This window comes from Lytechinus variegatus, chromosome 9 (genome assembly GCF_018143015.1).
Source record: "Lytechinus variegatus isolate NC3 chromosome 9, Lvar_3.0, whole genome shotgun sequence".
Lineage (NCBI taxonomy): Eukaryota > Metazoa > Echinodermata > Echinoidea > Temnopleuroida > Toxopneustidae > Lytechinus > Lytechinus variegatus.
The window spans coordinates 37,780,250-37,808,245 of NC_054748.1; the positions used below are offsets into that span (position 1 = coordinate 37,780,250).

At 35.5% G+C, this 27,996-nt stretch overlaps 1 protein-coding gene across 1 annotated transcript; it reads left to right on the forward strand.

The window, feature by feature from the left end:
• The first annotated feature begins 9,539 nt into the window (after positions 1-9,539).
• On the forward strand, positions 9,540-27,745 carry LOC121420949. The gene is made up of 3 exons (XM_041615505.1): positions 9,540-9,612; positions 13,547-13,671; positions 26,072-27,745. The coding sequence occupies exons 1-3, from the start codon at positions 9,567-9,569 to the stop codon at positions 26,252-26,254; spliced, it is 354 nt and encodes a 117-aa protein (XP_041471439.1). The 5' UTR covers positions 9,540-9,566; the 3' UTR covers positions 26,255-27,745.
• Positions 27,746-27,996: the final 251 nt, after the last annotated feature.

Sequence of the window (27,996 nt, forward strand, 5' to 3'; positions counted from 1 at the left end):
TTCAAGATAGGGCACGTTACGTACGTAACTTATTAAGGGTGTAAAAAACGTTAAAATAATGGAAAAAGGGTACCTAGCTACGTGTTTAGGGTCAAATCTGCGATAGTATAAAAAAGGTTAAAATGTTTTATAAAGGGTGTACTTTTTGCCCCGTCAACACTACGAGTTTAGAGTCCGATTTGCGCGAGGTGAGGGAGGTTGGGTCGTATATACCCAATGATGTAGGTAAAGGTAAAACCGATGACCAACTTCCATGGCATAACTCAAATATCGCTGTACTTGTTTAGGGGTTCAATTCAGGTAATAATTGCCGAGGATATCGTTTTGTTTCCAATACTTGTTAAGGGTAGGGTTTCACACGCCAATACTTGTTAAGGATTGCATTTTCAGAAAATGGAAAATACTTGTTATTTAGGGTGCTTTTCGAGACCCCATGGTCGCGCATGGTATCTGCATTGTTTGTGAACAATGCTGTGCCCCTCCAATGCTTTGTCTTCTCCGGGTCACTGCATATTATATATAGAACGCCGACCTCAGGCACTTATAGTTGATACACCGTGTCGCTTGACCTGTACCGTTCTATCAAACATCACAATCAAACCTCTATTGGGAAAAATTCAATCGTTGAAAACATTTGCACTCTCGAAAATAATTTTTGTATCGTCACTCACCCCAGTACCACCTTGGGTTTTTCATGATATTGAAACTTTAATGTTTGAATTTTTATGGAATGGGAAAGACAAAATAAAAAGGAACATTATGTGCATGGATTACGAAAAAGGAGGGCTTAGAATGATAGATTTTCACTTATTTGTATTTGCACAAAGGATTATGAGGTTAAAGAGACTCATACTCGGAGATTCGAAAATAGGATGGAAACGATTTTTTTATAAATAGGACACGTAATTTTGGAGGTTTGCTAATACTTTTTAGTAACATATCTTTAAATTTGTGCAGATATGTCCCTACCGAGCTTTTACATAAACATGTTGGAAATACGGGGTGCTACGAAAGAAATATTGCTTAAAAAGGAAACGTCAAAAAGAAATGAGATATTCTTCAATAATAAATTTATACGTTTGGACGGAAATATGCTATTTGAAGAAAGCTTATTTCTTAAAAATATTTATAAAATACATCATTTAGTTGATGACAGGGGTAATTTTAAATCATCTAGAGCCTTCCAGAGGATGGGATTAAAAGAAGATGAGATGAATATCTCCACACAGTATATGAAAATATTCCAGCAACGTGGAAATGTCTCTTGAAGAAAACAGACACATGCAGGGACACAGCTTTAAATTTCGAATTTATGTTTCATGGAAATGTGAACGCAATAGCTAATGTTACATCAAAGAAAATCTATAAAGCTTTGTTAAACATGAAATCTGAGAGGTCATGCGCTGTTAAAAACATTGAAAGAATATATGACTTTTCCGAAAAAGACACTGATTATTTTTAAGACCTAGGGTAGCTACCTTAAATAGCAAGTTAAGGGAGTTTCAATTTAAATTGCTGTATGAACTTGTATATACTAAAAAATATTTGTTTAATTAGTAGATATTGACATTATCGCAATTACCAAGTAGTCAGGTTACTTCTGATGACCCTCTCTTTTTGCAGTTAGAAGAGTTAGAAAACAAATTAAATAAAATTTTTGAATTTGAAACTAAGGGTTTGATAATTAGGTCGAGAGAAAAGAGGGTTAGAGGAGGGTGAAAAGAGTAGCAAATAATTATGTAATCTAGAAAACCAGGCCTGGCAGAAGAAAAATATCAATAAATTAAAAGACAATGATAATAATATCATGAATATAGTCGCAAATTCAAAAGACATTTTGAAAAATATACATGATTTTTATTGTAAGTTATACTCTTCTCCAAACATCTTCAATAGTAACACTTCTGATTCAAATAGTATTGAAAATATTTTTGACAATATTATTTATTTATTTATTTATTATTTATTTTGTTTTATTTATTTTATACTGCAGGGTAGGCCTGTTCAGTTCTTAAAACTGCTTTACAAAGGCGCCCTGCAGTTTAAAATACATGTCAAGATAACTATAAAATATATCACAATCCCAAATTAAATGAAGATGATAAAAAAACGTTTGGATTCTCCGCTTTCCATAAAAGAACTGTTTGAAGTCATCACATCTATGAAATCGAACAAAACTCCTGGATTTGATGCTTTGCCTGTTGAATTTTATGTTGCTTTTTGGCCTGATATCAGTGATATGCTATTAGATTCATTTAATTGTTCATTACGTAGTGGTTCTATGTCTGCTTCCCAGAGAAATGGTATTATAACTCTCCTTCCTAAGAAAGACAAAGACCCTTTATTCATCAAAAACTATAAACCTATTACCTTATTGACCACTGATTACAAAATTTTTGCCAAATGTTTTGCTTTGTTTACATGATCTTATCCATACTGATCAGTCTGGGTTTATGAAAGATAGATACATTGGTCACAACATTCGTTTGATATTGGATATATTAGAGTATACAGAGTGCAATGATATTCCAGGATCAATTATTTTACTTGATATTGAGAAAGCCTTCGATAGTGTTTCTCATGATTTTTTATTCAAAACCTTAGAACAATTAAATTTTGGTGCAACTTTTATTAGTTCGGTTAAAACTTTATATCCGGCTCGTCAAAGCTATGTTATAAATAATGGTTTCTTAACAGAGTGTATAAACATGGAGAGAGGTATTTTTCAAGGTTGCCCCATATCTCCTTATTTGTTTATATTTGTTATTGAAATAATGGCCCTTTTGATACGCCAAAATGATCAAATTATTGGTATTCCTATAAGTGATCAAGAGGCTAAGATATCTTTATTTGCAGATGACTCTGTGTGTTTCTTAGATGGTTCTGATAATTCTTTTATTCATCTTTTCAATACCCTTCATAAGTTTGGGCTTTATTCTGGATGTAAAATTAATATTAACAAAACTGAAGCAATATGGATTGGTTCCAAAAAGGATTGTCAACACATTCCCCCCCTAAATCGTGGTATCACATGGAAAGTGAATCAGTTTAAATGTTTAGGAGTAAATTTGTCTTTAAATGTAAGTTCTATTTTTTACTTGAACTATAAGGTCAAGTTAAAACATATCAAACAAAGCATTAATTGCTGGCGTTTGAGAAATCTTTCTCTTATTGGTAAAGTTTGTGTGGTCAAGACTCTTATGTTACCTCAACTAATATACATTTTCTCTGTTCTTTGTGTTAAAATTCCAAATTCCTTTTCCAAGGAATAGAACAAGATATTTTATAATTTCATATGGAATGGAGGAGGAGACAGGGTGCAGAGAAAGATCATGTGCAATGATTACATTGAAGCTGGTTTTAGAATGATTGACCCTCTTAATTTTTCTATTGCTCTAAAGATGGTTTGGGTAAGAAATTTACTTGACGACAGTTATAATTCTCTTTGGAAAGCTATTGAACTATCTTTCTTGGAAAAGTTTAATCCTGATGTATCTTTATTATGGAAAGCTCATGCACCTGAAAGTATTTTGAACTCTTTGAAAAATATACAACTAGCTGATTCACTTCGTTGTTGGTATTTGTTTCGAGAAAATGCTACCATAGAATTTTATGATTCAAAATATTCTCAATTGAGTGTGTGTCAATCTATTTGGTATAACAGATGTATTCGCTCTAAGTCCAAGCAATATTTTTATTACCCATCCTGGTTTGTTAAAAATATCTATACTATCTCTGATTTGTTTAACCCTCCTCTTCTTGGGCACAAACTTTTTGAGGATCTTGTACTAGATTTTAATGTTCCCTCTACAGATAGGAGGAAGTTTAATTTTTTGATTGAGAACATTCCAAATGATTGGTTGGAAAATTGTGATACTGACATTGTTGGTGTGCATGATACAGTGGTTTTGAAATTACTGAGCTTTAAAAAGGTTCCCAAGAATGTTTATTGCTTATTACTTGGTAGTTTTAGTCCCGGCAAGAGATATGTTTTTTGGCAAAACAATCTTCCAATACCTCCTAGCATTAGTTGGGATAAGATTCACAACTCAAATTTTCTCTGTACAATTGTTTCTAAACTACGGTCGTTTTATTTTAAAATTTTCCCCAATGCAATTGCCTTCAATAGTTTTCTTTTTAAGATCAAACGAAAAGATTCTCCTAATTGTGCTTTCTGTGATGAACAAGAAGAAATAATGGTACACCTGTTTTGTGACTGTGATAAAGTAATTCCTATTTGGCAAGATCTTCTTTGATTAATCAAAGATGTAATCGCAACATCAATATATCTAATTTCGGAAAACTTTTTGGTATTTGCAATGATAAATTTCTAACCTTTCTATTCTTGTTGCTGAAATACCATATCTATTGTTGTAAATTTAATGGTAATCTTCCAAATTTTGTTTCTTTCAAATTTTTTGTGAGAAAATATAAGGAGACAGAATTCTATTTAGCCAAGAAACGAAACAAACTTAACATTCACTTCCAAAAGTGGTGTTTCGACATTCCTTACATATTTTGTTGCACTGAAAAAGTTCCTCCTTTCCCCTGTAAGTTTGAAGTATAATGTATGTGAACTATTGTATTTACGTACAGGTTACATGTACACTGTACTTTGTATTAGCTGACTGCAAGCAAAGTGCCCTTCTCGATCAGAGCCAATATGACCTTTTGACCTTTGTTTATTAATCAATATATTTTCCGTGGATTGGGCAACAAGACATAGATGAGTGTTTGAAAAGCTTTGTAGTAATTTAGGGAGGGAACGTGAGGGAGAGAGGGCCGGGGGAGGCTGGTTCGTGAGGGATTTTTGAGCGTGAGGTTGGGGGTGGTATCAAGATGGAGATAAGTGAATGTGTTAGAGTGAAAGAGAGAGAGAGAGAGAGAGAAAGAGAGTACTGGAATCTATGAGTGAGACTAGATTTTAAAAGTGTTATGTATTTCTTTTTCTTTGCCTTGTAGACCGGTCTGGATTTTGGACTTCTGTTTTATTCATTTGTTATTTTAATCCCGGGGGGCCACTTCCATTCACGAGTGGATACCATGCGCGACCATGGGGGTCTCGAAAAGCACCCTAAACACGTAATTTCCATATTCTGAAAATGCACCCCTTAACAAGTATTGGCGTGTGAAACCCTACCCTTAACAAGTATTGGAAACAAAACGATTTGCAAATATTCCCTGAAATGAACCCATAAACAAGTACAGGAATGTTTTATTGTTACGGGTCCTTCGCGCAAATAGGACTCTAAACACGTAGTGTTGGGGCAAAAAGGACATCCTTTATATAACATTTTAATTTTGTTTTATCATCCCCGCAAATTCGACCCTAAACACGTAATTTTCCCAACGAAATAGATACCCTTTTTCATTATTTTTGTGTTTTTGAGACCCTTTTCACGTTACGTACGTAACGTGCCCTATCGTGAAAAGGACATCCTTAGTAGTTTTACGTGTTTTTTTGGTCGCGCATGGTATCCACTCGTCAATGTAAGTGGCCCCCCGGGATTTTAATACAATCTCGGTATTGGCTCTGCTCTTGAGGTGCACATATTTATTGCTTGTTCGTTACTCTGCCTCTTATCGTTGTTGTTTTTTATTTTGTAATCTTATTCTAACCTTTTTAACCATATGTAAATATTGTGATTTGTGTTGATTTTCAATAAAAACTATAAATATATATAAAAAATATTTGTTTAGATTTAAATTATCAACACATAATCTATGTTCTCTGGTAAATGTGAAGAGACATGAGCACACATTCTTCACCTGCGAATACATAAAAACTTTATGGAAAGACTGTGGTTAATTATTTAAATTACGTCAAATTGAAAATGTTATTTGGAAGGATATTCATATTGGAGTTAAGGTTTTTGATATAGGGAAGGAACAAGTACTAAATCATATTATCTTTCTCATTAAATTTATGATCTTTGAGCATAGTAAGGCTAAAAGAAGACCACCAACCCCTCAATAGATAAGGATAAAGATATTGGAAAATGACAAGGAGGAAAAAGAATAGCAGAGGCACGTGGAAAATTGTCCGGTCACCTGAGGAAGTGGGACAATTTTCATACTTCATGATGACGAGGCACTCCGAATCCACTTGTTTTTGTTTTTAATAAATGCATGATATGCACTTATTTTCATGACAGCTGCCTTAACACTTATGCGGACAGATGAAATGCATTTGATCTGGTGAAGGTATGTGTATGTGAGTGCGTGTGTGCGGGTGTGTGTGTAAGGGTGTGTGGGCAGGTGGTGTTTGTACGTGAATCTGCTTTGAGTGTGATGGGGGTGGGATGTGAGTGTGCGGGAAGGTCCGAAGATTATCAATAGTAAATCTTCTCTCATAAATCCCATATTATTTTAATAAACTTACAGGTTTCTTTACAGAGTTTTCTTTGTCATTTTTGTGATAAATGGTGAATAAATTGATTTTAGGCTGTATTTTTTTTTTCTTCAATTAACATATGTATTATGTATATATAAAAATGTAAGAGAAAAGAATGTACATCAGACACAACAAATTGAATTGATTTAGAATTTATTTATGACATTGTTTAAATTCACTTTTGTTAAGAATTGTCAAATGTAACCATAATATGTGTAAGTTCAAATCAAACTTTGTAATGAATGTTATATTTTACTATGTTCAATTTTGTTTTATGCCCGGGGGGCCACTTACATGACGAGTGGATACCATTCGCGACCAAAAAACACGTAAAAAGGATGTCTTTTTCACGATAGGGCACGTTACGTACGTAACGTGATAAGGGTCTCAAAAACACAAAAATAATGAAAAAAGGGTATCTATTTCGCTAGGAAAATTACGTGTTTAGGGTCTAATTTGCAGGGATGATAAAACAAAATTAAAATGTTTTATAAAGGATGTCCTCTTTGCCCCAACACTTTGTGTTTAGAGTCCGATTTGCGGGAGGTGTATAGAAGGTGGGGTCGAACTAAACCAAAAAGGTAAAGCCGACGACCGAAGGACCCGTAACAATAAAATATTCCTGTACTTGTTTAGGGGTTCATTTCATGGAATATTTGCCAAGAGTTTCGTTTTGTTTGTGAATGGAACACCTCCTACATTGGTGCTGTATCGATTCTTTGATACATAGAATAAGCGTGTTCATAAACATAACTAAAATTTGTCAACAAAACAGGTTCGCTTGACAGCATTGATATCCATTGATCTTAGTGCACCAACATGACCAAGGGCAAGAGCGGATCAAGCCTTTGCCAATAGGGAAGGGGGGGGGGGCCCGCCGGATTTTTTTCAGCCACATTTTCCACGATCGGCCGCTCTATTTCATTTTTGTTTGTTTCTTTGAAGGGGTATAATAGTCATTTCTAAGCTTTATTATAAATCAACATAAAATATATAATAATCGTATAAGCCTTATTTGAATATTGCGATCGCGAGCTATATTTTTTATTTCATGAATTTGTCCTAAAATTTAAACATTCTGGGCAATGTTTGGGATCCTAAGCTAGATTTGTATCAAAATAAATAATTACTGCGAGTTTGCGCTAGCAGATATTTGAATATACGTTTTGACCTGATCATAAAAGGATCTGTCAACGGCTGCTTGCAGTTAGCCATGAAGCCAGACAACAATCAAATAGCGCGAGCGCAAAGTGCGACTGAACTGAAAAATTTGACATTTTACCATAAGAATGGAAATTTTAAGCACTTTTTGTAATCGTGAAAGGATATGTTTTTAACTAAAGAATTTGTGCGAGCGCGAAGCACGAGCGGAAAGAAAAAAAATGACACCTAAAAATTGGAAATTATTCATGTTCTGTAAATAATGAAAATGATGAGTAAATTATAATTTTCCTACATTAATAATGCGAGCGCAAAGCGCAAGCAGACATTTTTTGATATTTTGATGTGAAACTGGATAATGATTTAAATAGAGAACAAGCTGCGTATCTAAATAAACATGCGCGCGCGCATTTCAGATTTCGACATAGAATCTGAACATTCTAAATGCCCCTTTTATCATGAAAATCAAACAAGCGAGTGCGAAGCTCGAGCCTAAAATATTTGATATTCCAATCTCAAAAGGATCAATTGAAGCTCTGTATTTCAAGTATTTTGTAGGAAAATTGTGATGTGGATATGTATTCGAGTTTTTACATAGTACCCGGACATTCTAAGAACATAATGTTATGATATGAGAATGATGACTATCTTCCTATTCTCTTCCTAAGCTGTAGATGAAACTTGTATATTTTATTCTGAAAAGGGACAATTTGATTATCTACTTAATATCATTTTAATTATTCTAATAAGCCTAATGAGAGCGCGAAATCTGTTAACATTATGGCCGGTTGGACTGCCAATATTAACTATTTTTCCTCGGGGCTTCGCCCCTCGGAGAAAATAGTGATTACCAGTCTAATCTCGGATGAATCATTCCCACTATACTTTCTCGAAACCTGATATATTTGTAAGAAAACAACAACATGTGGGTAATTTTTGCACATATATTCTTGGGTTTGGGTCTCATCTATCCAATGAAAGTAAAGAATGTTAAACTTGAGTGAGCACTGTCCATATTTGTGAACCACGCAGAAATCTGTTTGCGCAGAAATGCTCGTTTTCACGCTGTGTCAAGGAGAAAGGGCAAAATCAATATTACCCTGCGAATCATTTCTCATACATTTTCCTTGCACTTCTTAGTCAATTGAAATAAAACGGATACATTTAAGCATTTTGTTACAATTTTGCCACCCAAATTGAAACTTCAACACTGAGTTAGCACAACCTTTACCCTTTTTGTGCCAGCTGGATCTGAACAATAGTTTATATTAGACATCTCCAGCATTTTCAATAAGTTTTTATCATTTAAAGTGGGTTTATATTTCATTTTTTATTTAATACTTTTTTCTCCACACTTCTCAAAGCTTGGCAATGATTTAGAAATTAACAATCAAGCCTAAGCCATTTCATGTCGGCAGAGCTCAGTGTAAAGCAAATATCGTCATAATGCCCTTGGTGTGTGGGGGGAGTGGGGTGGGGCGCAATGCACTCTTCGAAGTGTTTTAGGCAAGGAAACAAGTTTAAAAAAGTAAAAGATATCTTCAAATCAAATTTACTAGCTAAATTCCACGTGTTCTTCATAAATAAGGTCTACTTTTATTCGCATAACTATTTTTTTAAAGTTCTGCGCAAATCATTTTCACTAACTTTTCAAAAGTAATTGGTGTTCGCTCAAGCGGAAATATTTTTCGACATTTACTTCGTCATTTGCTTTAAAGGATCTGTACCAATTTTGAAAATGTTGAAAAATCTTCAGGATATTACAAATGTATAATTTTACAGGATTTTTTCTAAGTGTAAAATTTTTCTTTGACACGCACTGTTATTTGTATATATTTACTCATTTAGCCAACAGAGATGGTTACCATAATTATTATATGATTGTGTGCAAATTTGGGGATACTCACGTGAATTTAATTTTAACAATGGAAACACCTTAAAAACTAGATATTTTTTACGTTTCTTTCCTTTGTTTAATATTCAGAAAAACGTTGGAAGAGTGTCGTGAGCCATGAAGTCCTTCTTAGTTCCCGTTCTTTTGGTCTCCTTGGTGGCAGGTAAGAAGAGATTTCTTGCCATTTCCGGCTAAGTACCAGTCTCAACTATTCGGAATCAGCAACAATTATATAATTGTAAATAAATATATATTTATACTGGTTGCTTAATGTCTTATACTGTACAAAACTGTACACAACTTTGACAACGGACACGTTGGCTCAGTAGGAGACACCTCGCCTTCGCGTCATAACTATGGTCATCACTATATGGTTTCAAGGTTGAAATGATACGTTTTGACTGGTCACAATGATAATTATGCAGTTGTCCATTTTGCCTACAAATCCAAGAGGGTTTTCAAAATGGCATCTAAAATGACTCATATCACTCAATAATGGTCAGATTTCATACAGTATCAATCTGTGAGAAATAATTTTGGTGTCTACACTATGGTATGAAGGTTCAACATACATTCGGACAAGTAACAAGGATGGTTAGTTTTCCATTTTGTCCAAAATTCCAAGGTAGATTCTGAAATTTCATGGAAATGGGTGCTGTTACCAAATCATGATACAATATTATAAATTATCCACCTCAATAATACCCCTGGTATATTTGTTAATTGCATTGACGCCCAATGGCGACAATGCATTGTTCTTGTTCCATATTCCTATTCCGTAATCTTCTTCTTCTTCCACCAAAATCCCATTTGTTTAATACATGATTTTGTTAGCTCTACCCTGACTCCGTCCCTCATCCAAATTCATCCAAATTTGGTAGACATGTTGTCCAGCATCCCTAGTTGTGCCTCTCGTCTTCCATTTTCCAAAATCACTCATGCATGACCATCCAGGCGCCATTTTGTCAATTTCAAGTCCATTTGCATACCATTCTTCATTCTTTCATATCTCAATTATCCTGCATGCTACAGACTTCTAACAAATTGCTATAGATAGTCCAAGACTTTCTCTATCATCTGCGACGTATAACCTGACCTTCAAAATGCCACCTTCATGTCCTAAATTCAAATCCGAAATAGCCTTCCTTCAAAAACGTCATATTTATTGAAATGTAAAGTCAAAAATTCGTAAAATGGCCATAACTTTCTTGTTTTGATTCATTTTGAACTCATTATTTCAGGAATTGATTACGGCACCATATCATACATACTACTTAGTTTTTACGCATCACTAATTTTCCGTCATTGAAATAGCGCCCTCTAAAGTTTAAAAAACGCTTACCTTTGAATGCTCCTCATTCAGTCATGCGTAGCCAAACCCGTACCCTTTTTTGAATTTAGGGTCTTCAAGATATGATCTTTCATGCCATTCAAAAAATATATACCTTACAACTGACGAAATATCTGAAAAATGCTCCCAAAAATCAGCAAAATACCCCAAAATGCACTTTAATGCCAGCACAACTTCAACTTGCTCTTATTTCCTTATTATTGAAGCTTATTCTTTCTAACTTGGCTGATATGAGTATTGATATATACTTCAACCGTTCGTCAACCTTTTGTAACAGAAACTGACAAAAATCTGACGTCAGCTTCAAATTATTGTGCAAAACCTTCATTTTTAATGTCTTTCTTTATATGGCATTTACTTCCGGTCTATTGCCTGCGCACAAATAAAAGTGGTATCAATGTCACCGCATTGGAATACTCTTTCCAGTGATACCAAATACGACATAGGTTACAACAGAAAATTTCAAGATAAGTCAATCTGAACACATGGTATACTGCTCACTATGTACATATTATCAACAACAGAATTGTACACAGTGTCTATTGCATCGGTTTCGCGCAAAAACGAACTGAACGTACTATGGCACGCCATTTGTCCAATAAGGCGATAAACTCAGTTTATGCATGCACATCGTTCTGATATATACTTAACACTGGGTTACGTTGATGAATTGTCAGCGAATTTGTATGCTTATTTCTATTACTCTCTCTGCGTCTTTCTCTCTCTCTCTTTCTTCAGCGGCCACATGGTCTAAAAATGGACAAAATTTGTTTGACTCGAGAATGTAATTTCCTATGAAAAGCAAAATCTGCCAAAATCCAATTTGATTAACATGTAATTTTTGTTAGTCCTCTCCTGCCTCCGTTTCTCATCCAAATTCATTCTGATTTGGTAGACATACTGTCCATAATTAGGGACCATAACCTTTAGAAATAGCGCCTTCTATTGCAAAGTCTTGAAATAGTTAAATTGCCATAACTTCCTTGTTTGAATTTATTTTGGTCTCATGTTTTCAGGGTTTGCCAATTGTATCATTTCACATACTCCAACTGTGTTTTACGCATCAGTGATCATTCCTTTAAGAAATAGCGCCCTCTAATATTTTGAGAATGTATATCATCTAGAGTTTTCTCTTGATCTCCTCCTGTTTCTTGCCCTCTATTAAATCAGAGGCGTCAATGCATGCACATCGTTCTGAAACGATTGCAGTTCTAGTGTTCTATATCCACTTTTCAGCAACAGCAGTCATTCAAGACCCGATTATTTTAAGCCATCTTGGATTTTGTATAGCAGACCACTTACTGTTCTTGTAACTTGCCCTAGTGCATTACTCGACCCTTTAAACCATGGCTGAGACACCAAACTCATATTCCTCAGACATATATTGAACAAACCTTATTAGAAGCATCATACCATTTTTTACTCCATTTTTGAAAGCCATCTTTTCCTAATAATCTGACCGTTGAAACCATAGTTTAGATATCACAATCACATCTCTCATATCAGGCCACTGACGGTCATTATAACTTGTCCTAATTGATTATCTGACCCTTGAAACCGGTGGTGTAGACACAAAAATCATATTCCTCGACAAACTATATCGCCTTTTTTTTTCTTTTAAGTAGCAACAGCAATTTTAGACTCCAAAGTTGGAAGCCATCTTGGATTTTTACATACTAGACTACTGACTATCCTTGCAAATTGTCCCAAGGTATTTTGACCATTAAAACCATGATCTAACAACAAAATCATATCTCCCAGGTGGATATGAAATGAACTGTGTCTATTTTAAGTATCAACAGCCATTGCTCCACTTTTGGAAGCCATCTTGGATTTTTGGACTCACCAGTCCACTGACTGTCCTTGTAACTTGTTCCAATGTACTACTTCACCCTTAAAGTGATCATTTCACTTAATTCTGATTTAAAAATTTTCATACTGGTTCTTAAAAATGGGCTAAACATTAAGCTTATAGTGTAAAAATACCATCCCAAAAGTTTCAAAGTATCATATATACAGGAACAAATTTAAAACCTTGGAGTTGTACACCAAAGTTTGAAAATAATTTGGCGGTGTTTCCAATGACCATGTGTATACAATGTGCACTACAACACATTAACTCTATTCATTCTACGGTTCTCAAAATCAGGCTAATAAATTGCTTCTTGTATCTATAAACTTACAGTTTTTCATCCAATAATGTGGTATGCTTCAAGCTTTTTAAGGACAAATACTGGCACTCATACACATGTTTGATCTCAGTTTGGGATTTTTTAAAATCAGCTGCTCACAAAGTGAAAAGATCCCTTTAAAACCATTGAATAGAAACCAAATTAAAGTCGAGTAAGTAATGGATAAATTGTAGGTATTTAGCCTACGGCAGCCATTTTGGGCGCCATATTTGATTTTCCAGATACACTGGAGTGTTTATTTTCACTCTAGCCTGTATCAACAAATCATTCTACCCACTAGACCATGGACTATAAACCGAAATAGGATACTAGGGTGGATAATAAGTGAATTGTTTCAATTTTCAGTGAATGGCGGCAAGCTTGGACACCCTCTTCAAAACAACCAATTCCCGGATGCGAAATTGGTAGATTTTTAATATATTATTCCTGGGGTCAAATAGTACCAAAATCCCGTCGAACATCCATTTGTTGCAATTAGTTCCGGGTAAGGGTATTTGGTGGTATATTTATCCGTCTAGTAAATAAGAATTGTTATTTTGTGTTACAACACACAGGAAGTTCGGCCCTCAACTGCTACGTATGTTCTGGACCGGAGTGTCGGGATCCTCTGGATACGACTGCAGCAGGGGTTGGAGATACATGTCCAGCAAGCAGCTTAGTACCTTACACACATTGCATCGTAAGGAATAACGCCATTTTGTTAAACATAATAACGATATGAAACGTTCTAAGCCCCGCGCACACTATGCGATTTGATGAGCCGCTATTTTTTAATAAATCGCATTTTGCATTTAAATTTGAAGGTACCAAGACGGAATCTTATTTTATTTGAAGTGCGGAAAATGTAAGGAATTATAAAATCATAACTTTGCTTATGTGGTCGGATTAAAGTCCGAATCAGCTTCAAGTCGAACCGATGATGACTTCATAGTGATTTGAAAGGAATTTGCTTTTATCCCCACACGGAGGCTCGAACTAAACAGAATTTCGATATCAGTATATAGCCATTATCATATTCTTAACTCTGATCGCTAAGGTTATATCGGTTAGAATGTTTATCTCAAATGTTATCAAAATTTCTCTAAAATTCGGATCGCAACAAATGGGTATAGTATGCATGGGGCTTTGTTTCTTATCGATTTCCTAAACTATAACACGGCTGTTCTTAGAGCACCCTTATGACTTTGTGTAAGTATTTGCACCTTCCCATTGTTAAAGCACCCTTTTGTGTACTTATTTGCACCTTTCCATTGTTAGAGCACCCTTATGTGTACTTATTTGCACCTTTCCATTGTTAGAGCACCATTATGTCAACTTATTTGCACCTTTCCATCGTTTGAGCACCTTGATTTTGTTTGCACCTTCCTTTTTTGAAACACCTTTATGCACGCCTTTCTAAACTCTACGCACCTTTACGTAGTCATTTATTCCTTCCAAGTCTTTGAGCACCGTATACTTGTTTGGGCCATTCCACTTTTTAGCACCTCTATGTGTACTTAGTTATGCCTTTTCCAACCTGAGTGCACCTTTCTGTGAAGTCATTTGCACTTATCTTTTCTTTGACCACCTTAAAGTCTAGGCCTACTTGTTCACGCCTTTCCCTCTCTTTGTGGCACAGTCACATTTCGGCGAGTCGAAAACAGCCGTTTTTATTTTTTTGTACCAGCTATACATATAGATGGTTTGAATAAAAATGTAAAAAAAACCCGGTTGTTTTCGACTCGCCGTACGGCCGCCGTAAAAGAAAGGTGCATTGTCAATGCACCTTTAGGTGTTCTCCTTTCTACTCTTTGAGCAACTTTGTGTGCACTTATTTAACCTTTTTTTCTTTGTGCGCTTTTATGTTTGCTTGTTCACATCATTCTAAACTCTTAAAGAACCTGTACGCGTACTCATTTACGCCTTCCTAGTCTTTTAGAACCATTATGTGTACCTTTGGGGCCTTTGAGACCTTTCGCAACCTCGAGTACGGCAACATTAGATCTGCGGTTCGTGTGCAAATGGGGCAGGCAACATGTCGAGATCAACGCATGCGACACCATGCATGCAAGTTGTGAGATGAGAAAATCCCGTACTTTCACGTACGCAGTGGGGTAACTACGGAAGGGCATGGGGCACGTGCCCCCAATCGGCTGACCCCCCAAAAAAGGGGAAAAGAAGAAAAAGAGGGAGAAAGGAAGAGAAACGTAGTGGGAAAGAAGACATTATTATTCATTATAATGTTATATTATATCATAATTATGATATGTTATCTTACATAAGAAACTTTTTTTCATAACTTTATGAGACATAATTTGCTCAGGGCCTATGTCTTCATTGTTCCTGGTGCTCGCATTGTCTGTTTACCGAGAAATATAATCATGCTATACTAAATCCTCCCGTTTGCAAGTCAACATACTCCAAACTGCCAAATATATTTCCTCGCACTTTGAGTTTAATATTATTGTGTTATGTACAATATTATGCTTCTTTTTCATGACTACTTATAGTGATTGCCCCATTTTAAGGTCTTAATATAAATCATTCCCTGTCCGTGCTCACGTTCGCAGTAGTGGATTGGTGAAATATGAACTCCTAGAATCAGTCCTTAAAATGTCCCTTTTTCTAATCTGAATATCAAAAATTTTCAGCGCGCGCTTCGCGCTCGCATCATTTGGTTAGTAAACTATGTATGGTCTTCGTGGATTCTTACAAACAAGCCTTAAAATGCCCCTCTTCAGTTCTGAATTTCCTTCGCGCTCGCAAGATTTGATAAGTGGGATGGGTATGGTAAATCATGATTACACGTGCTTTATGTGCATGTTTAGATGCAATCCTAACAAAATAAGCAAGCGCTTATTGGCACTCGCATGAGATTACTACGGTGAGATGTGTATAATCTTAATGGATTTCTAAAATATAGTCCTTAAAATCTTCGGATTTCATGTATTTGGGGGTCATTATTTAGCGAGACAAGTTCGTATCACGATTAGATTGATTACAATGTCCTTTTTTAGGTCTGAATATAAAAAATGGAAGCTCGCGCTTCGCGCTCGCATTATTTGACCAGTGAGAGACATTTCCGTTTGATAGCACTGTCCTTAAAATGTCTCTAATGGGTCAGTATACCCAGCAACTGGGCGCGCTTCGTGCGCTCACTTAGTGACTCAATTTTTTTGCTGGTGCCCCCCAATGCCATGACCCACGGTACGCCACTGCACGTACGTACGACTGCTCATCACATCATACCCTTCTGATCCCGGTACTCTGGCCGCTGGGCTGGTGATAACATGAGAAACGCTAAAAATCGAGTACGAAAACCCCGGACAAAAACGGGAAAAAATGTTGAATTAAAGAGGAATGAAAGAAGTTGCAGTAAACACTGATTTCACGAGATAGTGTGTAAAACAAAGCTTAATTGTCACTATATCATCGAAGATCTAGATCTGGTACAGTTACATAAACTAAAATCTTGAAATCTACGCTAAAAAATGTTCACGCTGAAGATCACCAACACAGATAAGCGCACGTGGGACAGTGTATTATTATTGCTTGGAACGTTGGCCCGAATCCCCTGCTTATTTGCTAATTTCTCAGCAATTACTCAATATCTTCCAGAATCCTTTGGCACATATTTTTATTTATACAAACTTTGGTGGTCATTTGATTGGATTCAGTACGAACTCATTTTGAAATCGTTACCACAACTGGCATTTATCTTTAAGGCTTATGTATTTATCAATACAGTCTGTCGAATCGATATTGCACCTTACGTGGATTTTTGATGGATCGCTAGCAATCGAATCTGTTGGTCATATTCACCTCTCCTGCTAGACCATATCGCACAGCAAAGCCTGTCTGAAAATGCAACCCTTAACAAGTATCGGCCTGTGAAACCATAGCCTTAACAAGTATTGGAAACGAAACGGTACCCTTGACAATTATTCCTTGAATAATAATAATATAAGATATTTATATTGCGCACATATCCACCTTGTTAGGTGCTCAAGGCGCTCCTCTTGAATTGACCCCCTAAACAAGTAAAGCGATATTGATCACGGACGTGGGCCTTACCTTTACTTACATTGGGTTAGTGCCACCCCATCTCCCATACCTCGTTCAAATCGAACCCTAAACACGTGTTGGGGGTAAGAAGTACATCCTTTATAAAGTGTTTGTCTTTTTTATACCCTCGCAAATTTGACCGTAAACACGTAGCTTCATAGCGAAATATATACGCTTTTTCAGTATTCTATCATTTTGACACCCTTATTACGTTACCTACGTAAAGTGCCCAATCTTGAAAAAGAGATACTTTTTACGCGTTTCTTTGGTCGCGCCTGGTATGCACTCGTCAATGGAAGTGCCCCCCCCCCGCCGGCTACCTCGAGAGCAAGGAGGAGCCAAATGTCGCTCTGTAATCTCGTCCTAAATCGGATATGTCGTTGTTACCCAGAGTAGCTTGCACACGAACCGAAGATTGAAAGTTTCCGTTGTGGATATGAAAGGTAAACCAATTTTTTTGTCACACAAGACACAACTCGCATTGCAGGACGCGCGTTTCCGTTTTACACCCTGGCGAAGGCATTTTCCGGAAAAGTAGCCAAAAAGCGACTAGTGAAGAGTCTACGTCTACGTTTGTTTACATTATCAGCTGGGCGCGCGATCCAAAGTCCGCACCGAAGTTATCCGCAGAACATACCGTACATGCAAATGCAGTTGAGCTTATAATATCCAGGTTCAATACGAATGTATGCCTTTTAATTGATCATTTGCCTTGCCGATTTGCTGATGTCTGTCTTTCTATCTGTCTATATATCTATCTCTCAAATTCTATCTCTATCTATCTATGTAACTGCAGTATCTATCTATCTAATAATCTTCTCTGTCTCTCATTCTTTATCTAACATCTATCTATCTCAAATTCTCTATCTATCTCTATCTATCCATCCATCTGTCTGTCTTTCTCTATTTCTCTCTCTCTACCTACCTATGTAACTACAGTATCTATCTGTTAATTTGTCGCTCTTCTCTCTCATTCTTGATCTATCTGACATCTATCTATCTCTCAAATTCTCCAGCTCTCTCTCTCTCTCTATCCATCCATCCGTCTGTCTTCTATCTATTTGTCTATCTATGAAACTACAGTATCGGTTAATTTGTCTATCTTCTCTTTTTCTCTCATTCTTTATCTATTAACATCTATCTATCTCTCAAATCCTCTATCTATCCATCTGTCTGTATTTCTATATTTCTCTCTATCTATATATCTATCTATGTCTCTATCTATCTGTTAATTTCTCTATCCTGTCTCTCTCATTCTTTATCTTTCTATCTATCTATCTAACATCTATCTATCTGCCGTGTCTCTCAAATTCTCTATTTGATTTGATTTGATTTATTGTTTCACATTCCACAAAAACATACATCTTGAACACAATTATGAATACATGATGACAAAAAATACATAGTTGTAGTATTTAACAAGAAAATACAATTACGTGAAATATGAGGAACCTATTAAAAAGCAAAGCTTGTAAACATATAGGTTCCCAGAAGAAAATGATAAAGGATTAAAAACTCCTAACGCAATGAAGCGACATTAATAAAATGAAAATACTCAATACATTATAAAGAGATCTACAAGATAGTCACTCGAGCAAGGCGCTTAACCGCTAGCATACGACTGTAAAAGAAATGTTTTCAGCCTACATTTAAAAGAATATAGAGAGGGCGCCTGAATTATATGAGTGTTTAAATTATTCCAAAAGGAAGGCCCTGTAAAAGCAAATGATTTAAGGGCAAGAACAGTGCGCACTGGGGAAATGTGGAAATTGTGTACTTGTCGAGTTGGGTAAGAATGGATTTCTTGATTTTGAACAAGCAAATCAGAGAATACACTTGGTAATTCCTGTTTATTTAGCTGATACATAAATATACCAACAAAATAATAATATAAATCGGTTACTTTCAATAACTTGTTTGAATAAAATAGCGGATTAGTATGAGCCAGAAAGTCAGAAGAAGAAATTATCCTCACGGCTCTTTTTTGAATTTTAAGTATGGATTCAAGTTTTGTCTTAGAGGCATTTCCCCAGGCTAAAATTCCATTATTCAGATATGGTAACAATAAAGTGGAATACAATAGTTTCAAAATGTGATGCGGAAAATGAGGCTTAAGTTTATTTATGACTCCAACATTTCTTGAGAGCAATTTACGAAGGTGATCAATGTGAACTTTCCATGATAATTTACAATCAATAAAGATACCAAGAAATTTTGTTGATTCAATTTGTTCTAAAACATTACCATTCATATAAACAAGACCTGGCAATGTGTGTAATGAGTTGCTAAAAACCATATAATGTGTCTTTTTAAAATTTAGGGATAACTTATTAGCTTGTATCCAATCACACACAGAGCATAATTCAACATTTAGTCTTTCAAGAAGGATTTGAGGATTGCTGTGTGTAAAAAATAAGCTCGTGTCATCTGCGAAAAGAAGAAATGATAATAAAGAGGATGAGTTTTGGAAATCATTGATGTATAAAATAAATAGCAATGGACCCAAAAGGGAACCCTGAGGCACGCCACATGAAATTTGCTGTATCTGAGAATCGGAGTTATTAATGACCACAAATTGAGTTCTGTTTATAAGGTAACTTCTGAACCACTCCAAGGCCTTTCCACGAATCCCATAATGAGAAAGCTTGTATAAAAGTATTTCATGGTTGATCGTGTCAAAGGCCTTGGAGAAGTCCAGAAAAATACCAGCAACATGAGATTTGTTATCAATTGCCTTGGTAACTTTATCGATTAATAACATTATTGCATGAACTGTTGAATGCTTTTTACGAAAGCCAAATTGTGAATTAATAAAAATATTACAATTCATAAGAAATTTTATTGTACGAGAATATACTGTTTTTTCTAAAATCTTGGAGAAAGTAGTCAGTAGTGAAATAGGGCGATAGTTACCCAATTCATCCTCTGAACCCTTTTTATGGATAGGTATAACTTTAACAACCTTCATCTTATTAGGGACAATGCCACACTGTAAAGAAAGATTGTATACGTGCATCAAGGGCATCACAATTTTATCAATAATTTTAATGAGAAAATCATAAGAAATACCATCATAACCAGAACTTTTTTTCGCCGGTAGATTTTTAACTATTTCTATAATTTCGTGCTCGGAAACGGGTGAAAAGAATATGGTACGAGGATTACGGTTTGGCAAAAAAGAATGAAAGGGTTTGTTACTATTAGGTATAGCATTAGCCAAATTTGGGCCAATGTTTACAAAGAAAGAATTGAATGCTTCGGCAATGTCTGCATCATCTGTAATTTCCTTGTTTTGGTCGACGATCCTATTAATATTCTTTTTTGATCCTTCCTTCTTAAAAACTTGATTTATCACTTTCCAAGTTGACCTTGTATCTTTTTTATGAGTTTCAAATAAAGAGAAAAAATAGTTTCTTTTGGCTTGTCTCAGCACTGATGTTAGGGTATTTCTATAAATTGAATATTTAGATTTAGCGTTATCTGTGCCTGTAGATTTATATTTATAGTATAGTTTATTTTTCTTGTTTATTGATTTAAGTAGAGACCGTGTGATCCAGGGAGAACGTGGTACTTTTTTATAATTTGATTTGGATAATGTTCTTACTGGAAAATAATGGTCAAATAATGGTAGAATAATATTTAGAAATTCATCATAAGCTTGGTTAGCATCAGTTGTATTTAGTACCGTGGACCAGTCAACCTGAGACAAGCATTCTATAAAACGTCTAGTATTTTGTTCTGACATTCTTCTTGAACCTCGAAATGTTGAATAGTTTTGTTTAGTATTAAAAATGTGGGGAGAAGAAACAAATACAGGGAAGTGATCTGTTAGATCAGATACTATTATGCTCATGTCTAAATAACCGTGGATGTTTGTGAAAACATTGTCAATGAGCGTCGTAGTAACACCAAAAATGCGAGTTGGCTTAGTGATGCAAGGAGTAAAAGAATTGGAGATCATAGTGTCTAAAAAATCCTGGCAAGCTGGCTTTTCGTGGTAGTGAAGCAGATCGATATTAAAATCGCCCATTATAAAGCAATGTTTGTTCTGAAAATAGGGTGAATCAGAAAAGGAATGCAATACTTCTGTAAAATCAGTTATGTTAGCGTTAGGCGGTCTGTAAATTTCACCAACAAGTACATTTTTTCCTGATGCAATTTCAATTTCAATGAAAATGCTTTCAATTGTTTCCGTCATGCATGTAAAATCATTAATTACTTTAAATTGGAGATTATTTCTTACATATAAAGCTACGCCGCCACCGTGTTTATTTACTCTATTATTGACAACGATTGCATAATCATCCAAATGAACAAGAGAAGTAAGTGGATCGGATAACCAGGTTTCGCATAAACCTACGACAGATATTTCTTCATTCAGTGAGTTGAGAAACAATTGAAAATGGTCAAAATTTTTACACAAGCTTCTTATATTATAATGTAGAGCTGAAAAATTTGAAGATTCTAATTTTTTACATTTTAAATCCTGAGGCAATACATAATAAGAAGACGTGTCTTTTATTGATAAGTCATTTGTATCATAAGTAAGATTTATATCAGGCATCCTTTCATTATAAATATCCGCAACAGTTGGATTTGTACATTGTATGTGTTCAGGACTTACATTAAGATGGGGAAGAACATTAGGCACGTCATGGATACTACTCATTAAAGAGAGCAGATGTCACAGGAAGAGAAAAAGCGCCTCTGAAAGGCAAACAGTAATTGGCATATCTTGGTGATAGTAAAAAATTCAAATCGAATTTAGATATCAAATAGAACAATAGCAGTTGGAAACGCATAGCCCGAGTGACCATTATGAACATCATGTCGATAGAATCAGACCAAACAACCAATGTGATAATGGCAACAGGAGTTACGTAATTTGTAAAAGAGTTTGTCTGCATAACGAATGAGAAGCATATTCTTTTTTCTGTAAATGTCATAACTTTTTTGTAGAATATAACAGGTTGGAATGTATGTATGTGGATCATTAAAAATGTGAAAACAAATAGCAAGATACGTGCCATTGATTTGGCCAATACCACTTAACAAAAAGAGACAGAATATCATCCGGTTACATACTTGCACCGCAAGATAAAAAACTATAATTTACATAAAGCTTCCACAAAAAAACAGCCTATAGCAACTTGCTTAATTCGTCTTAATGACATGCAATGCACAGTTGTAAAGAAAAAGAAAAACGGGAATACAATGAGTCGCATACCAACCAAGTGTTTGGATAAACTATCGATACATTAAAAAAAGAAGACATGTATACATTCTATCTCAGAAGAAATGGCAGTGTTTATTACAAGATATCACAATGTTCTAGCTTAATCTAGAAATACCACAAAGCATGCAGAAAAATAAATAAATAAAACTTTAGAAGCTTGTATATAACTGTACATACAAATAATATGCTGCTGAGTTTTTTTCCCACGCAATGGTTGTAGACTTTGCTAGTCGCAAATTGCAATAAAAACATAACAAGTGAATCCTTTTTGTTATTGCTTAAAGGTTTCTCATGAACTGTCAAAAACCCTGAACAGAAACTGTAATTTTGGCTTCCAATATATAATTTACATGTTGACTCTGACAATTATTTTCTTGTTTACTACAAAATGACTAGCCATGACAATATAATTTTGTAGTTTGCTAAGAATATTAATACAAGCAAATATTCTTATTAAAAAAAACCCTCATGGTTTACACTACAAAATTATATTTGCCCTTGTTCTAAAAGAAATATGCAGTAAAGATACTTGAGAAAAATTGAGTGAAGAAATACTGAGGTACTCAGTGAAATAAAAAGAAAAGATAATCTTTTTCTGTGTTAGTATCATTGACCACACATGGTACTACATTGGTTCTCAATTTTATATGTTTAAATTCAACTAGCTTCTGGGGAAAGAAAAAAAAAATGAATTTCCATTATGAATTGAATTTAAAAACATGATTTTAGAAAAAATAAATGATGTTGGCTTATTGTCAAAACCCTTAACAGAAACTGCAGTTTTGACTTCCAAAATACAATTTTCATGTTGACTCTGTAAATTAATTTATTCTTATATACAAAGTGACTAGCCATGGCAAAGAAATTCTGTACTCTGTCTGCTAAGAAGATTAAAACAAGCAAATATAAACACATGCACATGAATTGTTGCATTACTAGGCTATATTTTGCCCTTATTAAAAACAAATATGCTGTAAATACACATAAATGCAGAAAAACTGAGGTACTCAGTGAGATATGAATAAAAAATAGTTCGTTTTTTGTGTCAGTATCATTGACCACACATGGTTATACTTTGGTTCTCAATTTTATATGTTTCAGTTCAACTAGCTTTTCAGGGTATGCAAAAATGAATTTCCATATGAACTGAATTTGAAAACATGATTTCAGAAAAAATTAAATAATTTTGGCTTATTTTCAAAATCCTGAACCGTCAAAACCCTGAACAAAAAATATAATTTGGCTACCAATATAAATTTTCACGATGCATGACTCTGTCAATTAATAATCTTATTTATTACAAAGTGACTAGCCGTGATATAACAATTGTGTAATCTGTCTGCTAAGGATATTAGTACAAACAAATATTCTTAATAAAAACACACATGATTTGTTTCACTACTTGTTTATATTTTGATCTTATTCGATGTAAGAATGTGCTGTAAATATACTTGAGAAAAATTCAGGGAAGAAAAAACTGAGGTATTCAGTGAAATAAGAATAATTCTGTTTCTATGTCAGTACATGTATAATCATTGAACACACATAATATACTTTGGTTCTCAAGTTCATGTTATACATCTTAATTTAAATAGCTCTTTGGGGCAGGCTAAAATGAATTTTAATGTGTAAAGAATGAAATAAATTTATATTGTTGATTAAAGGTAAAATACAAGAGAGATTCCTGCTGGGTAATATAATCTAATAGAAGACCGTTTGACAATGACAAGAGCTGCTTTGGACAAGCAATAGTACATTTCTCATAGTTGGCTACTAATTTGTGGTCTAAAAAATGTTTATGCAAAAATCATCGGGTAATCACTAGGTTAGAAAATCTGCCAGGTATTACAGACAGCACCATTGGCTGGTTGCAGTTTCGTTTCACATTTCAAGTTATCAAAGATTTTTTTTCTGAGTAAAATACATTGAATTTTCATATGTCATAAAAGAAAACAAGTTGCAGATGATAGACATGACGGATGTAACAAAATTCAAGAGAATAAGGAATCATCGAAGACGTCGACCGAGGGTCATCACTCTCCTATTCAGTATATTCATTCCATTTCGTTGAGCCCTTTTGCTTCCACTTCAGGCAAACAGTGGTATTCTGAAGTACAATCTTAGTAGAAACTCCATCTTTCTTTCTCATTTTATATGCGATATTGGCTAGATGGCCCCTCTTGGCCTTCAATTCCGGGGGAAGGTCCGTGCGAACAGAGACCCGCTGTCGGTTGGTTCCCGTAGTAGCAGCAGAAGCATCGCGATCTCGTGGTCGACGATCACCATTTTCGTAGGCCGCTAAGACTTTGTTCCTGTCAGCCATATAGACAAACTTCACTATTATCGCATTAGGTGCTTGTGGTTGATTGGTGTCGCTTACCCGAGTACGCCGTGGAAGACGGTGGACGTTCACAAACGCCATATTATTGGCCTCGTTTACATCGACTCCGAGGTTGACGATGGTACTGCGGACGACTTTACTCACATCTTCGTTGTTGATCTCTTGAATACCGTAGAAGAGGAGGTTTGCTCGACGATTGTAGATCTCCATACCCGTAATCTTAGACTGTAAATCTGTTATTTTTGATTCAAGGTCATCCTTCACTTTAGGAATTATCTCCTTTTCTATTTCCTTTACTTTTTCTGAATTGAAGGCAACCGCCCCTTCAATTTCATTAACTTTTATTCTGATAGCTGTGGTCTCTGAGAAGAGGTGATCCAACTTGTCGAATACTTTGGAAAACGAAGCCTCTATTTCCATCTCTCCCTCTTTCTCTCTCTTTCTATCTATCCACCTCTCTCTCTCTCTCTCTATGTATATCTATCTATCTGTCTATCTTGTCTCTATCTATTTGTCAGTCTTCTATATCTATCTTTCGGCAGCTTCTAAGGTATCAATCCATCAAACTTCAATTTGTCTTTCCATTATACGGTAAGTATCTGTTTATTTTGATTTTGTCTGTCATTCTATTCATTTTAATTTATTTTTAGAAAAAAAACTATCATAAACAACGCGACTGCAAAAGCATGTTCGGATTTCACTCATAGAGATGTATATTGATTTCACTCCTGACTGCCGCTCTCTCTGTACGTGAAGTGCCGAGGAACTCTGCGCTCTGATCAGTAACTGTGCAAATTGCATGCGGTGGTGGACTCGCCTGTGTCGCACGCTGCATGCAACCAGCGACGTGTGTAGACTCTTCACTAGTCGCTTTTTGGCTACTTTTCCGGAAAATGCCTTCGCCAGGGTGTAAAACGGAAACGCGCTTGCAGCGCAGTGTTTTACGACGAGCCCCAAAATATCTTCCAAAATCAACTACCGTCGTCCGTTCCCGTCCTCTTGCGAAAAGGCCAGTTAACGCTTTTCTAGTCCTTTAAGTACCTTGATCTAGACTTATCTTTTAAGTACCTTGATCTATGCTTATCTTGAAGTTTCTCGTCTTTAATTTAGCACCCTATGGTGTATTTATTTGGACCTTCATAATCTTTGATCAACTTTATGTGTGCTTGGATACTTGCGCCTGTCCATTCTTTGCACTTTTCATACCACAATCACATTACGATTCTGTGTGGCATTGCTGATCGTAAGTGTATATCCACTCTTTAAGTGAAATATTTTGGCTAACTCAGTTGATATTCAGGCAAGTCCGACTGCCCTTTTACAACTCCTTGATCATGTAGCTCGCTTTATTTTCGGGCAAAATCCTCCAGATATCCCATTTTTTATGTTAATATTCCCATCCCTCCCTTGTCTATATTCCAACGACTAGTTTTTGTTCTTATTTTGTATTTTATATAGAAAACAACATCCGGAAACAGTGTGGTGCGTGCATGCACTGCACTCTGCGTTGAAGGCTGTGTGGGTGATCTTTGTAATTACTGCTGCACAGGCAACTTGTGTAATGGAAGTACCGCCGTGTCGACTAGCTTCGTTGCTATGGGCGTGGCTTTGCTGGGGGCCCTCATCTTTTCCAGACAATAGAATGGATCAGAGGCTCACGTGATCAAGGTCATCGGTTCATCAGTTGAATTTCATCGAAATAATGTAAAAGGAGTGCATTTGCAGTAAATAGTGTTTGTGAATTCAATTCATTTTTTTCCTTTTTTTCCTTTTTTTTCTCAAGCCGATTAAAAAGGCTCTTTTTAAAAACAACATACATACAGTATAAACAGTTCAAAGATATAAATGTAACAATGAAAATGAATGTATTTAGAATATTTTAGCAAGTTGCCCCCCGGGGGTGGGGGCACTCATGGCAATATGGGTAGCCTATTTGCGACCCTTACCCCCCCCCCCCCTTTGATGCCTCATATCAACAGTCCCCAGGCATATCAAACCTCTGAATATTAATATGCTGGTGAGGGCCTTTTTGTAAATGAAAATTATAATCATGAAATTTCAATTACTAAATTTCATAGATGTCGCATTTTGAATTTCAGTCGGTATATAACGCTTCACTCCATTGGTCAAATCATGCACGTCCACGGAACACGACCTACTACGTAGTATCCACCAATCAGATAACGCGTTAAATGGGCATTGTCGTAAAACATGTTCAAGCATGAAATACTCCAATCACGCTTCTCTTTGTGGGATACCCCATGGAATCGAGTCATCTTCAAATATTTTTTCCTACCTTATACAAAGTTATATGCCCAGTGCAGACTTGTACTTTCTAGGATCTGCTAATTGAGATTTATTTTCCCCTTCTTCTGTACGTATCGACAGACTTGCTAGATCACGTTGAGACATGTGTGATAAAACCATTCATATAAGCAATAATTCTTGATAAGTATTTTTGTGTATAGTCTATAGTTAAGTCAATAATGTCACCTGGTATTTGATATCGTAGAGTTTGCCAATTTTTGTACTTTTAATGCAATACCCTCGTTTTCTTATATTTTTCCCATTTTGACGAGTCATTTAATTTTACGGGGTTTTTTTGTCACATGGTTGTGGCGTAATGTTATGAATCATCCAACTTTGGCCGTAATCTTGGTATGTTAAATACCACATGCTTTTTCAAATTACATGCCATGATATCAATAAAACATGTCATAAAAGTGATTTCCTTATTCCTTTCCCTTTCCCGGGTTATAGCAATCGGTCTGGTTTGAGTGCTTAAAATCAGTTAGGTCGCGTGATTTTAATTCCATTCATTTTTCATTCTAAATATTAGAGAAACAGATGCATCTTGATTGATTTGTTGTTTAAACCTATCGCATGAGTACCAGAGCTGTTTTTGACTCGCCGTACGCCGGCAGGAGGGAAAATGTGACCGAGGTATAAATCCTTATGCTGACGAATCAAGTACGATTGATTGTTTAAGAAATGCAACCCCCCCCCCCCTGCACTCGATGCATTTGTTTTAGTTTAATATCTTTTTTAACATGTTTATTCAGAGAATGTTCATTGTACATGAATCCACGTAGCTGTCTTTCAACTCTTTTCTATTAAACTTTTTCTAAACTACTAGAATGTGGTTTGATTACTTCTTTATTTTTCTGTAATTGCATCACTCTGTGGACGGGAAAAAACATGAGAATGAATACGGAAAAGAAATGGAATGAAAATTCAAAGGATTTTGGCAAGTTGCTGCACTACGTCCCATAGTCGTGGGGCCCGTTTGTGTTTCTCGTAAACAGTCGTTTTCTTATTTATTTTAAAACGGTACCCTACATTAATGGGAAAAACGACTGGTATCAGTGAATGTGTGAGATTGG

Coding starts and splice junctions, on each gene's coding strand:
- LOC121420949 (XM_041615505.1), top strand. CDS start 9,567: ATGAAGTCCTTCTTAGTTCCCGTTCTTTTGGTCTCCTTGGTGGCAG. Junction 9,613..13,546: donor TTTGGTCTCCTTGGTGGCAG/GTAAGAAGAGAT, acceptor TACAACACACAG/GAAGTTCGGCCCTCAACTGC. Junction 13,672..26,071: donor TACCTTACACACATTGCATC/GTAAGGAATAAC, acceptor TATTTTATATAG/AAAACAACATCCGGAAACAG.